At 45.3% G+C, this 12,970-nt stretch overlaps 2 protein-coding genes across 11 annotated transcripts in view; both read right to left on the bottom strand.

The window, feature by feature from the left end:
- Positions 1 to 409: 409 nt before the first annotated feature.
- RPS13 (ribosomal protein S13) lies at positions 410 to 4,512 on the bottom strand. Its single transcript, XM_072619616.1, has 6 exons — positions 4,215 to 4,512; positions 4,022 to 4,070; positions 2,644 to 2,722; positions 1,469 to 1,638; positions 708 to 808; positions 410 to 488 (listed from the first exon to the last, which is right to left on the bottom strand). Exons 1-6 carry the CDS (start codon positions 4,235 to 4,237, stop codon positions 455 to 457), a joined length of 456 nt encoding a protein of 151 aa, XP_072475717.1. The 5' UTR covers positions 4,238 to 4,512; the 3' UTR covers positions 410 to 454.
- Positions 4,513 to 6,988: 2,476 nt separating this feature from the next.
- The window catches only part of PIK3C2A (phosphatidylinositol-4-phosphate 3-kinase catalytic subunit type 2 alpha), a 233,236-nt gene continuing 227,254 nt past the window's right edge, over positions 6,989 to 12,970 (bottom strand). For all 10 annotated transcript variants that reach the window (XM_072619606.1, XM_072619605.1, XM_072619603.1 and 7 more), the window contains 2 exons: positions 10,886 to 11,011; positions 6,989 to 10,260 (listed from right to left, as the gene is read on the bottom strand). In XM_072619606.1, the coding sequence (XP_072475707.1) occupies positions 10,078 to 10,260; positions 10,886 to 11,011 (309 nt within the window). In that variant the 3' untranslated portion in view covers positions 6,989 to 10,077. The remainder of the gene's footprint in view (positions 10,261 to 10,885; positions 11,012 to 12,970) is intronic.

The following is a 12,970-nucleotide window of genomic DNA, read 5'->3' on the forward strand; positions in this document are numbered from 1 at the left end:
TATAGAAGCAAAGTGATGGGCCTGAAAAACCAATGGAAAAGGGGCAGTAAAGAGCTAGCTTGAGTTTTTGAAACAAAGGAAATAACCATGTTTTCTATCAGCAATATGCAGGAGGGAGTTAAACAATGGGAGACCAGAACCAGACATCAAAAGAGAGTACTAACAATTCAAGTTTTAAAGGGTTGAGGACAATGGTAGGAAAAAAGGGATGGATATAGGCATGGTGATTGAAGAATGAGAAGTCAATTACCACTGAGCCTCCATTTCCTTCTCTGTAAATTTAAAGCAAAATGCAAGTGACCAGATAGAACTTGGACAATACAGTGAACCTCTAAAGGAGTTCCCTGTAAAAGGCTTATTTAGATAGATCTAACAATTATTTTTCATAAAAGGAGAAACAAAACAAGGATTCAGTTAGATGTGACTTTTATTACTTTAGTAGATAAACCAAAATTTATGCAACCAGAGCAGAGGCTGTGGATGATTCACTGCAAGGAAGGAAAATAAAAAGCTGTTAATTTTGGCCCTTTATGCCTCCCCCGAAAATAAACTGCCACAATTACCAGCATCAATCAAGGAAATTAACCCTGTGGGGCCCACCCAACAGGGCAGGGTTCTTAGGTTAGGTAAAGACATTCCCAAGTCACCTATGTTTCAACGTACCCCAACCATGTAAAATTATCCATAGAATAACGATCAATACTTACTATTTCCAATTGGGTGGGAGCACTCTCTTGGTCTTATAATATCGAGCCAGTCGGTGAATTCGGCTCTCGTTCAGAATCAGACGGAATTTAGAATCCTTATCCTAAAAACAAAAAGCAGTCAAGAAAATTTCTCAAAAGGACATTCAAGATAATGAAGGAATAACTGCTAAAATAGATAAATGTCAACCATCTCACTGAGCTTGTTTACATTCTAATGAGAAAATGTATGTAAATCCTTTCCTCCCAAAAGACATATAATTATGATGCAGAATCAAACCATAGTCACCATGAGCCCTAGTTTTTTGTTTTGTTTTGTTTTTATACTAAGGTACAACCATGGTGTGGACCAGCCAACTAATATCTGTAGAAAATTTTCAGTACAAATAAAAACAGCCCCATCCCCCCTGCCCTCAGCTAGCATGCAATATCCAAGGAAGATTTGGTCAATGCAAAGAAAAACCACTCTAAAATGCAAAATGCTAAGCTCTTTAGACAATTTAAAAAGCCTATGTGCAAATCCATTCATTCAACAAACTTTATTAATGATGACTCAGTTACCCAAAGTCTATTTTAGGTGATCAATTTACTTCATGCAAATTAAGGGTATGGCAGGATGAAGTTAATTCCCTTTTCCAAAACATTTCAAGGATAAGAATACTTAAATACACTAAAAATCAATGCCTTTTGTTTTATCAGTTAAAAACCTATTAATCATCTTGATTCTTCTTTTGACATAGGATGACCCATTTGTTCTCTTTTACCTTTCTGTTTCTCTCAAGATGCTTTCGAACAGCAACAGCTTTCTTGATCAAGTGATAAAGATCTTCAGGAAGATCAGGTGCAAGTCCCTTGGACTTTAGAATTCTCAAAATTTTGTTCCCAGTTACAAAGCGTACTTGTGCCACACCATGAGAATCCCTCAGGATCACACCTGAAAAGGCAAATGACATCAAATGAATCTATTAATTCAGAATAAATAGAAGTTTGGCCTAAAACCTAGGATTTTGCATGTGTGAGTGTGTGTGTGTATTTTTAAAGTAGGAAGTTACCAATGGAACAAGCACTAGATATGGAGACTGTATATGGAGCTTTGGGAAAGCCATTCAAACTTGTGAGCCTGTTTTCTCAAGGATGTGACAAAAAATAACTTTCCCAGCACCAATTCTATGACCCTTTGAACAATACCCCATACACAGAGCTGTGTATTCACCTAACATACACACCTCGGTGGATTTAACAGTTAAGAGGCAGCATAATACACTGATCAAAGACCCAGGTACAAAGCATTCCTCAGGCACTGAGAAAGATTGTGACTCTGGGCAAGTTTTTGCAAAGCTCAGTTCCACATTTGCAGAAATGGGAGAAAACAGCCCACGCTTCCACAGGGTTTTCAGTTTAAGTGAAGTGTTTTCTAAACCTCAGAGGTCAACGTAAATGTGAAGCATTATACGCAGCAGGAAGGCCCAGCTCCACCAAAATCTCGGGTCTTACTCCCGTATTCGGCTCTTTTCAGTCTAAAGATTAAGGGGGCACACATTATAAGGCTTATTTTGTTGCTTCCCTTCAGCCATTCCAGGCAGACTGACCATCAGAGGAGACCTCCATTGCACAGCATGACCCTGCCTGCAATACATTCCAACTCACCTTCCGCCTTTTCCTGATCCGACCCCCCCCCCCAAAGTTACTCTGCATGGAGGAGGCCACACCTGGTACAATCTTATCTATGCAGCCCCCACTGGGATGGAAACTCCCTGAGGATACCTACTAGCTGTGTGACCCGGGGAAGTGGCTTCTCCGCTGCCTGCCTCGGTAGCCCGGAGCTCCCCGAGTTGTTGTGAGGATGCACTGAGATCATTACTGGGCATGGTGGGCGCTAGAGCCACGGGTCATGCGCACTCTCAGCCCCGCTCCTTAGGGGGGCCCAGGGTGGACTCACCGATCTGGGAGGGCGTCAGGCCTTTCTTGGCCAGCTTGTAGATCTGCTCCTTCACGTCGTCCGAGGTGAGCTTCAGCCACTGCGGGCGGCGGGGAGAGGAGACTCAGGGGCAGTGGGCCGAGGCGCCCCTTCCCCGCCCGGCCCTCATCCTTCCCGGCCCCCCCCCTCGAGGCCCCATCCTCCACGAACGCCCCACCCCGCGGCCCCATCCTCCCCGGGCCCCCCCCCCCCAGGCCCTCCTCCTCCCCCCCGGGCACACCACCCCACGGCCCCATCCTCCCCGGCCCCCCCCTCGAGGCCCCATCCTCCCCGGGCCCCCCACCCCGCGGCCCCATCCTCCCCGGGCCCCCCACCCCGCGGCCCCATCCTTCCCGAACGCCCCACCCCGCGGCCCCATCCTCCCCGGGCCCCCCACCCCGCGGCCCCATCCTCCCCGGGACCCCCCACCCTGCGGCCCCATCCTTCCCGAACGCCCCACCCCACGGCCCCATCCTCCCCGGCCCCCCCCTCGAGGCCCCATCCTCCCCGGGCCCCCCACCCCGCGGCCCCATCCTCCCCGGGCCCCCCCACCCTGCGGCCCCATCCTTCCCGAACGCCCCACCCCGCGGCCCCATCCTCCCCGGGCCCCCCCCCAGGCCCTCCTCCTCCCCCCCGGGCACACCACCCCGCGGCCCCATCCTCCCCGGGACCCCCCACCCTGCGGCCCCATCCTTCCCGAACGCCCCACCCCGCGGCCCCATCCTCCCCGGGCCCCCCACCCCGCGGCCCCATCCTCCCCGGGCCCCCCACCCCGCGGCCCCATCCTCCCCGGGCCCCCCACCCCGCGGCCCCATCCTCCCCGGGACCCCCACCCCGCGGCCCCATCCTCCCCGGGACCCCCCACCCTGCGGCCCCATCCTTCCCGAACGCCCCACCCCGCGGCCCCATCCTCCCCGGGCCCCCCACCCCGCGGCCCCATCCTCCCCGAACGCCCCACCCCGCGGCCCCATCCTCCCCGGGCCCCCCACCCCGCGGCCCCATCCTCCCCGGGCCCCCCACCCCGCGGCCCCATCCTCCCCGGGCCCCCCACCCCGCGGCCCCATCCTCCCCGGGACCCCCCACCCTGCGGCCCCATCCTTCCCGAACGCCCCACCCCGCGGCCCCATCCTCCCCGGGCCCCCCCTTGAGGCCCCATCCTCCCCGGGCCCCTCACCCCGCGGCCCCATCCTCCCCGGGCCCCCCCCCAGGCCCTCCTCATCCCCCCCGGGCCCCTCACCCTCCCCGGGCTCCCCCCTCGAAGCCCTCACCCTCCCCGGCCCCCTCCTCGAGGCCCCATCTTCCCCCCCGGGCACACCACCCCGCGGCCCCATCCTCCCCAGACCCGGCCTCGGCCCCTCACCGTGGGCACGCTGCGGCGGTACGGCAGAGCAGACTGGGACAGGCCCTTCCTGAGAAGACACAAACGGGAGGGGGTAAGGACGGCAACGTGGCCCGGCTCCAACCGCCCGCTCCGAGTCCACAACCATCATAACCTCCGTAACTCCCCGGACCCACGCGCCCCCGGCTGCCCCGGGCCGGCCCTCTGGACTCACCCGGGAGCGTGCATACGACCCATGATGGCGACGATCAGGCAGCAAAAGAGAGAGGGATGTAGGGAACAAGGCAGGAAATCGCTTAATGTGCCGGAAATGACGCGATCCTCCCGCCACCGGAAGTGACGTTGACGTATAAAGGCAGTCTAGGAGGTGGGCCTTCCCTCATAGTGGGCGTGGTTTGGGGGAGGGAGGAGAACTGGAACTACAGGTCCCGGCGGGCAGTTCTCCCGTGTCAGGCCCCTCCCAGATCTGCCCTGGCCCGGAGCCCTTGCCAGGGCCTTCCACGTGGTCTTTACGGCCGGAGGCTTAGGGAGCGACCTGGGTTTGACCCAAGCTCCGGATTGGGTAGGAACCTCCAAGGGGGACGCACTCGGAGCACGGCTCTCTCTTCCCCTGCTCTGCCGTGGGTAACCTGGTTATTTGAGCCCGGGGTAAAGGCCAGACGGAGGAAACGCCTACCGTGTGCCAGGCACCGTGCAGAACGCTTTACTAGTATCTCAGTGGATCCTCACAACCCCGGGAGGAAGGCGGAGTTGAGGAAACTGAGGCAAACAGCGATTAAGTGATTTGCCCGGGGTGAGGCAGGATTCGAACTTGGATCCTCCAGCTTGCAGGCCCGGCCCCTTGATCTCGGCTCACCAAACCTGGTTGTCTCCTTACTATTGACTTAACGCTGCATTTGCAGCCCACCTAAGGTCCGCAGTATCTCACCCCACAAGCTGCCGTCTGGGAATGACTGCACCATCGTGTTCTTGTGTAGCGGACCCTTAAAAATGACATTTACATGCTCAGTCAATGAGACCATGCTGGGCTTGGGGAGCCTGGTGCAGCGGGCGAAGCCAGCACAGGAGACAAAAGACCTGCATCTTACTGGCCGAGAGATCACCTGCGGTGCTCTAGATTCTCTAGGACCTCAGGTGAAGAGTGTGGGGGGTTATCCTGGAGCTCGTGGTACCGGACCTCATCAGAGCAGTCCTCTGCCTCAAGTTAACACTACCCTTCCTGGGATGCATCCCTTACTGGCACTTAGCCGAAGCTTCCCCTAAGTGTCCTCTCCACTAGTGGTCCAACTCTTAGGCTCAGCCCACTGTCACAGGCTCAGAGAGCAGAGGTTTTCCAGTCCAGTTTTACAGATGAAGAAACTGAGGCCCAGGAAGGCTAAATGGCTTGCTATCCAGGACAGATAGGTAATGTCAGGTGGAATCTGAACCTGGGTCCTCAACTTCCAGATCCAGTGCCCTGGGCCATGGTGCCTGCCAGGACATCAACTCATTTCTCTTATGGTTCAGACGGTGGTGTTCTTGTGTCATTGAACAGGCTTGGTATGTTTTTTACGTATGACCTAGAGCAAGGAACTGGAGAGCTGGGATTCTGCCTGTCTCCATATGGTGTACAAAAGGCAGAACTGTATGAAAAGTGCCAGACCTGCAAAGATCTGGATCAAGTCCCAGTTCTCTCTAAGTGTGTTGGTTGGGCAAGTCATTCTTCACTTCTTGGATTCAATTTCCTCATCTGTTTAATGGTGATGATATTTGCACTTTTCACCTCAAAGGGATGGATGTTGTGGGCTAGGAATGAAGGCAATGAGGCATAGTGGAAAGAGCACTGAATGTGGTTATCAGAATGGGGCTTCACTCTGTCCCTCAGTCCAAGTCCAGACATGTATGAAGTTGAGCCAAATCCCAAGCTAAGCAGGCTTCGCTTCCTTTGATAAATGGAAGTAATACTTGAACTATCTCACACAGGGAATGGATCCTATTAATGAGTTAGTTAGGAAGGGTTCCATCAGTACCATGGTAATATGAAAATCTAGAACAAAGGATTAGGGCTGAAAGGAACCTTAGATCAGTCAACATTTATTAAGTGCTGGGGATACAAACAGGGGCAAAGGATAGTAGTCCCTGACCTCAAGGAACTTACAATCTAAAGAGCTCATTTAATCCAATCCTCTCATTTTATAGATGAGAAAACTGAGGTCCAGGAAGAAGGGGCTTTCCCAAAGTTATATAACTAATAAGTAGCAGAGCCAGATCTAAAGATATTTACAATGGCAGAGCAGCCGCCCAGGCTTTAGGGTTGGTTTATACCTCCCTACTATGTGTTTCACAATGCTGTGGAAATGATCCTAAGGTCTCCAAGGTCATGAGAGTGGAGCCAAGGTTCCTGTAGCTGGAAAGACTTAGAGTCCAAGCCTAGTAGTGATAGACTTTTGTTCACTGGATAATAAATTTTTTCACAGATAACTAACAAAAACTAAGCCAGAGGAAGGGAAGTGTAACATCTACAGAATCACAAATATTTAGGATTCTAAGGCCTTTTTTATGAGTGACCAAGAACACATTTAGAAGATACTCCTTTGGCCTGGATAGTTTAGGAAAACCTGCCTGAGACAAGGGCTAGGCCAAATGGGAAGCAGAAAGGAAAGTGGATGGACTGTCGGACCCCCAGTTCAGATCTCATCTTGGATTCTTCTGATCTCTAGATCCCAGTTTCCTTATCTGTAGAATGAAGGTTTTGGACTTGATGAGGCCTTTTAAGGTCCTTCCCAACACTCTACCTGTGATTCTACAGTCCTGGAGTTCTTCCCAGATCTATTTTGTGGCAACAGATAGAGTATGTTGTTACTAGGAGGATAAACTTTTCTGACAAAAATAAAAGACTGAAAACTCTGGAAACTTCCTATTGACAGGCATTGGCAGCGGCATCATCATCATCATCATCCTCAGTTTGCCAATATTTTGAGCTTAAAATTCTAATGTTTACAAGATGACTAATGACAATTCTAGTCCTTTATTTCAGAAGTGTTTTAATACAATTATAGGACAGTTACAGAGTCACATTTAATCCATTGAATACAATTAAGGTATTAAAGGAAATAATGTACATCTTGACTATCAACAAAATATAATTAAAATATTTGGTTCTTACAGTTAACATGAGACCAACTAACCCATTGGTTATTTCTTCATATATGCACTGTTGTTGTCACAGTATGTGAGTAAATATTATAGGAACTTTAATCCATTGATTAAGAAAATGGTGCTATACCTCCCTTTCCCCTGTGAAATAGGAAGAGCCTGCAAATATCAGAAATAAAAGTTTCTTTGTGAAAAATCCACAATATTAGAATTCTAAAAAGAACAGTCAATTTAAGGCAAGATATTGAAATTTCTATACAGCCCTAATCTTAAAAATAGAAAAATGAAAACTTTATTAAAGACCTCACATGCATTAACATACTAATATACCTGTAGACCATATAAAGGTAATAATACAAACTTCAGTGCAGGTCCTACATTGAGTTCTTCAGTAGAGAAAATAAGAGGTCACTGTTCTTTAAGCAAGCCATGATCCTCACATCTCCATCCAGCAGCCAGAAGAGAATATTTTTTTCTGGCTGCCTGAGTACAGCAGAACTCTTTTTGTGTGACTAAATACAAAGTATCAGTTGTTGTGTGAGTGCTCGCAAATGTCTCTTTCATTAGTGTCTTGGCCAGCTTCTGTTCCCACTCACATTCATGTTTCACGTTTATTGTTAATCAAAGGTTTAAAACACATCTTTAGGAATTCAATTCATTTTAACTCTATCAAGAGTAGTGCAAAGAGGCTTAAGTCAGTGCTATTCCTCTAGTTTTTGGTGAGGGCTGAATACATTTTACAAACGAGAAAGTATTACACTAAATCTACAGTAAAAAAGGGACAAAAGGCACAATAATGAGAAGCTGAGAACATTGTTAGCACTTGTCCTGAATTCTAGTTAACTATACAGTACTCATCATAATATACATTTTCAGACAAGAATCAGATACCTTTTATATTGCAAAGCAATGTTTCAAAATTTCTATTTCTAGTATTTGTGCTATAAGACACTGTGCTATAACTGACTGCAAAAAAGCAGTACATATTGCTTCCAATTAATAATGAAATGTTTCACAAAAACAGTATTTTGCTTTCCTGGGGCTAAGTGACTTGTGGGTCTATTGATGGAATGGAATAAGTCTCAAGAGCATCAAGTGAGCAGGAAAAACAACCTAGGAGCTCCTTATATTACATTTATTAAGTTACTTATATTCAAACAAATGATAAATTCTATATGAACAAGAAGAGTTAAGTTCGGACTCCAGATCTGCATTTTGACCACTCTATTTACTATTTATAAAAACATTTCAACATTCCAAAAGAAAGTCATCTGTAGATTCTACTTAAACAGTTATTCAACAAATGGACCATTAGTGTTAGGCACTGAATAGTTTCAAGTGTTTTTTCTTCTTCCCCCTCCCCACCTAATATTTTCATGGGTTGCCCCACTTACAATCTGCTGTAAATATCATCCTTTGTGCAAAACAATGGGCACATTTCACAGAAATAGTTTCATTTGCAATGTCCCTCAATCTGATTGTCCCTTTCCTATACCTGCCATTTTACAAGGAACAGAATATTATAAACAATCAGCAGATCTGTACTTTCCTTCATTTAAGTAAATTCTATGTTTTAATCCTGTAATTTTTAAAATAAAGATTTGTAGAAAACAAAACAAATCCAAATGATGTGTATATGTGTGGAGTCAAGTGAATCTACACATGAATGTTATTAGCAAAAGGTTATTAAGCTACAATTTCATCTCTTCCTAAGGTGGTTCTGAACTTGTATATACGTGTGAATTACAATGTTAGTGAGGAGTAAAAACATAAGGCATGTTTCCCTACATAGGTCTATGGTTAAGGTCAGATTAGAGTCTACAAATACCTAGTACTAACATCCCAGACATCTAATCAAGAGTGTGCTTGGATGATGTTTTCATAGTGTGCAGGAATTTGGGCCACAGGTAAAAAGCTGTCCCTTGTTACAGAGGGATCAGAGTGTAGGTGCATGATGCTTAAGCTTTAATTCACTTCACAAGGCTTAAGCATGAGTCTCTAGTAATGGAATGAATGTATTTTTTCCTGTACATTCAACTTTCATTCACATCAAGTTACTGAGTAACTAACAAGATGTTGTATGTACTTGGTATGACTGAATAGACTCACAACTGTATTACAAGTTTAGCAAGTGGTTTTTCCATGGGAAAAGAATTAGTAGGTGCTTAATTCACAAAGTAAAGGCTTTCCTGTGTTGGTTTAGTAAGTGGAAAGATATATAAAATATTTATTAATGAGCAAGTCTGGAAAAACCAACAGAAATGAGGTGCCAGGGAGGGAAGCATCTGAAGTTAAGGCACCATTATTTACAACTTCATTTGTTGGCACTCACTCTGAAAAAGGTTTTGAAGACATTGGACTCACATGAATAATGTAAAAGCAACACTATCCATTTTCTTACTTCTTTCAACCTTGGTACTATCTAGTAGCTTTGGCCGCTTTTTTTTTAAACTGCGCTTTATTTATTATTTACTTTGCTGCAATGAAAAAAACAGCAGGGCTAAAACGATGTACCTTTCTCTACTTTGATGTTTTCATACATACAATGGTGACTAGGATTGAAAAATAGCAAAAAAGAATACACCACATTTGTAGGGTGGGCCATGGAAAGGTAGGAGGCTGAAATGACACAGTACAACCACACTAAGCCAAAATTATTACTCTTAATGGTTAAGGATGGTTCGAAAACTTCATTATCAAAAAGCACATATATTAAGAAACTGGTAAAAAATTGAGTTTGGGGTGTGCAGCATCCCATAGTAACTTTAAAATTATAGATGGCTCCCATAAAATTCCATCATATTAATTTTGTGACTGCTGGTCCAATGGATGTGCTGAAAATGCAAGTTTATTTAGTGTCTTAAATTCTGTCCAAGTAGAAAAAAAATGTACAAAACTGCACAAGTCAGCAGGGTTCATTCATCTCGTCTTGCTTCCAACACTCACAAATATAGTGCTGCTGTCAGTTGATACCATTTAACTGTCTCTTTGCTCAAATTGAAATCTTTTAGGGGCAGAGTTATTCCACCTAAGAAAAAATTCTCCCGTAAGGACTCTGCACTGAGCACACTTAATTGAAGTTCTCGTTGTCTCAAAGTCTCTTTGCTGTATCCACTGTACACAAGCTGCAGCCAAAAAAAAAAAAAGGAGAGAGAGAAGAAAGAAGTAAGTCTGCCTCGGGGCTGGAAGTAACTGGAGAAAAGAGAAGGAACTGCCTTGAAGGGGCAAAGGGTGGAGAGGAGCCATGGTTAGAATGGCTACAGTTGGGTGAAAAAAGACTCTGAGTTTTCTTCTTCAATTCTTTGTTTTTCTGCTGGGATGAGATATGGAAGATTCTGCCTCCCAACAGCAAACTCACCATAATTCTGCTTTTAGCAAGTGTGATTACAAGACTTCTAATCTGGAAGGTGGCAAAGCTATCGTATCTACTATGTACCTTCGAATTCTCTCCAGAAAGATATGCTGTAAGTTATGTAAAACATCTCCTTGACCGTGTATGCCTAACTATTTAGTTGAAAAACTGTAACAAAAGGATTGGATTTAGAAGTATAACATATGCTAAATGTGACAGAAGTTTAACTGACATCACTACACATCTATTGATATTTCAGAGATGTTTCAGGACCTTACAAAGCTTTCTCAAATGACATTTTTCCAGTTTGCTTTTCTAGTAATGGAAGTAATTCAATATTTAGCATTTAAATGTAAATATCTATCACTACGATAGTCATGCATGGGGTTCTGACTCACCATTTCATTAAATGTTGGGTTTCTAGTTTTTCGTGAAATCTTGGTTTTACGTTTTGATGTTTTATGGGTATCTGGAAGTAGATACGTTTTTACATATGGATTTGGGTCTGCCCCGTCTTCAGTAACCTATGAAGAAAAGCACTTCATGAATCTTCTCTCCAGTGTACAAAATCCTATATGCATTCAATTCAATGAATCTTTATCGAGCATCAGACAATGTGCTTAGACTGTGGGTTTATAGAGAAAAAAATGAAAACAGTCCTTGTCTTTGAGGAGCTTGTCATCCACACAAATAAATATATGTAAAATATACACAGAGTAAAGAAATAATTTTGAGAGAAGAGCACTAAGAGCTGCTGGAATCAGAAAAGGTCAGAGGTGATATCCAGGCTGTGCTGAAGACAGCCAGAGGTGAAAGACAGCATTCTAGCCAAGGATGGACACTACATGAGGCACAGAAATGGATGACAGCATGGCATGAAGGAGAAATGCTATGTAGGTCAGTTTTGCAGGAATGTAGAAGGTACAAAGGGGAATAATGTATGAATAAACTGGAAATACAGGCTGGAGTCCAAGTGTGACAGACTTTAAATGACAAATGGAAGAGTCTGTCCTTTCCCTAGAGGCAGTAGAGAGACACTGAAGCGAAAGCAAGAGAAAAACAGTCAGGTGTACTTTTCAAATATCAATTTGGCAGATGTATGTAGGACAGACAGAGACGAGAAGATGGATGCAAAGAGAACGATAAAGAGGCTACTGCAATAGCAGATGAAGATGAATTTAAAAGACTTGGCAAATGACTGAAAGGAGGGAGATTTAGGGATATCTTTGAGGTTGCAAGGAAGGAGGATGCTGCCATTGATAAGAAATAAGAAAGTTGGGAAAAGTTTTGAAGGAAGGTAATGAGAGTTTTTTGGACTTACTGAGAGTGAGATGCCAGTAAGATATTCCAATAGAGATGTCAAGCATGGAATTAATTGGTGATCTGGAACTGTAGCTCAGGAGTGATATGAGTTCTGGATAACCTGCAGGGGGAAGAGTGTCTAGGAGCTGGTAGTGGCCAACAATGCCAAAAGCTACAGAGAAGCTAAAATGGCTGAGGAGAAATATCATTTGATCTACCAGTCAGGAGATTACTGATAACTTTGGAGAGGGCAGTTTTAGATGAGTGGTGAAACTAGAAGCTAGATTTCAAAGGTTTGGGAAGTGGAAGAAACAAGTATAGACTTCTTTTTCTAGGAGTTGACAGTGAAAGGGACAGATATAAGAGGACAGCATTATGAAGGATTTTTTTTAAATATAGGGGAGATCTGAGTTAAGGTACTAGGATACAGAGGTAAGGAACTAGGATGTAGAAAAGGGAATGAGTAAAAAGACAAGCTCCAAGATTGGCTTCCTCCATCCCCTATTTGCTGGTATTTGGGAACAGAATTGCCACTGACCCCTGTCATCAGAGGACCTTGAAGGATGAGGACCCCAAGCATCTGGAGAAAGCTACATTCTATGGTTAACCCCCATCTGCTGCTGCCAACCCCTGTAATTGAGAGTCATGGTATGTTGAAATGAAAACTACCTGCCACTGTGAAATCTTTCCTGTCCTGTCATCCTCATTTCTACTCAAATCTATTCCTCCCCAACATAAACATGATCTATGCACATCTATGCCCTTTAGCTCTTTGCCTCTTCTGCCCTCCCCCTTTTCTGTGTCCTTTGGAATCTCTGGTATATCATTAAGAAACTTCTCATTTTCCTATTTCTTCTCAGTGCTCACAAAAATCTGGCTGTCTTAAAGGACGACAAATCCCTGGTAAACCTCTTTAGTACTAACTATTCCTTTTCATGGGAGACTGCTTCTGATGCTTAATACCTATGTGACTCTGAGCAAGTTACTTACCATCTCTGGACCTTAGTTTCCTCATCTGTAAAATGACAGGGATGGGTTGTGTGGCCTTTGAGGTCCCTTCTACCCCTTGATCTATGATCCTAAGATCAAGTTACCTAATAGGGTCAGAAGAAACAAGCATATGCTTTGCTCCCTATTGCCACTTTAAGACCTTTCCTTTGCCACCGTCAATCATCAACTTC

The sequence above is a fragment of the Notamacropus eugenii genome, chromosome 6, assembly GCF_028372415.1.
Source record: "Notamacropus eugenii isolate mMacEug1 chromosome 6, mMacEug1.pri_v2, whole genome shotgun sequence".
Lineage (NCBI taxonomy): Eukaryota > Metazoa > Chordata > Mammalia > Diprotodontia > Macropodidae > Notamacropus > Notamacropus eugenii.

What these genes read in the sequence shown, in the direction of transcription:
- RPS13 (XM_072619616.1), bottom strand. Translation starts at nt 4,237, where the DNA reads ATGGGTCGTATGCACGCTCCCGG. An exon ending in ACCGCCGCAGCGTGCCCACG is followed by an intron (nt 2,723 to 4,021) that starts GTGAGGGGCCGA and finishes CGCCGCCCGCAG; the next exon opens with TGGCTGAAGCTCACCTCGGA. An exon ending in ATCTTGAGAGAAACAGAAAG is followed by an intron (nt 809 to 1,468) that starts GTAAAAGAGAAC and finishes TTTTGTTTTTAG; the next exon opens with GATAAGGATTCTAAATTCCG.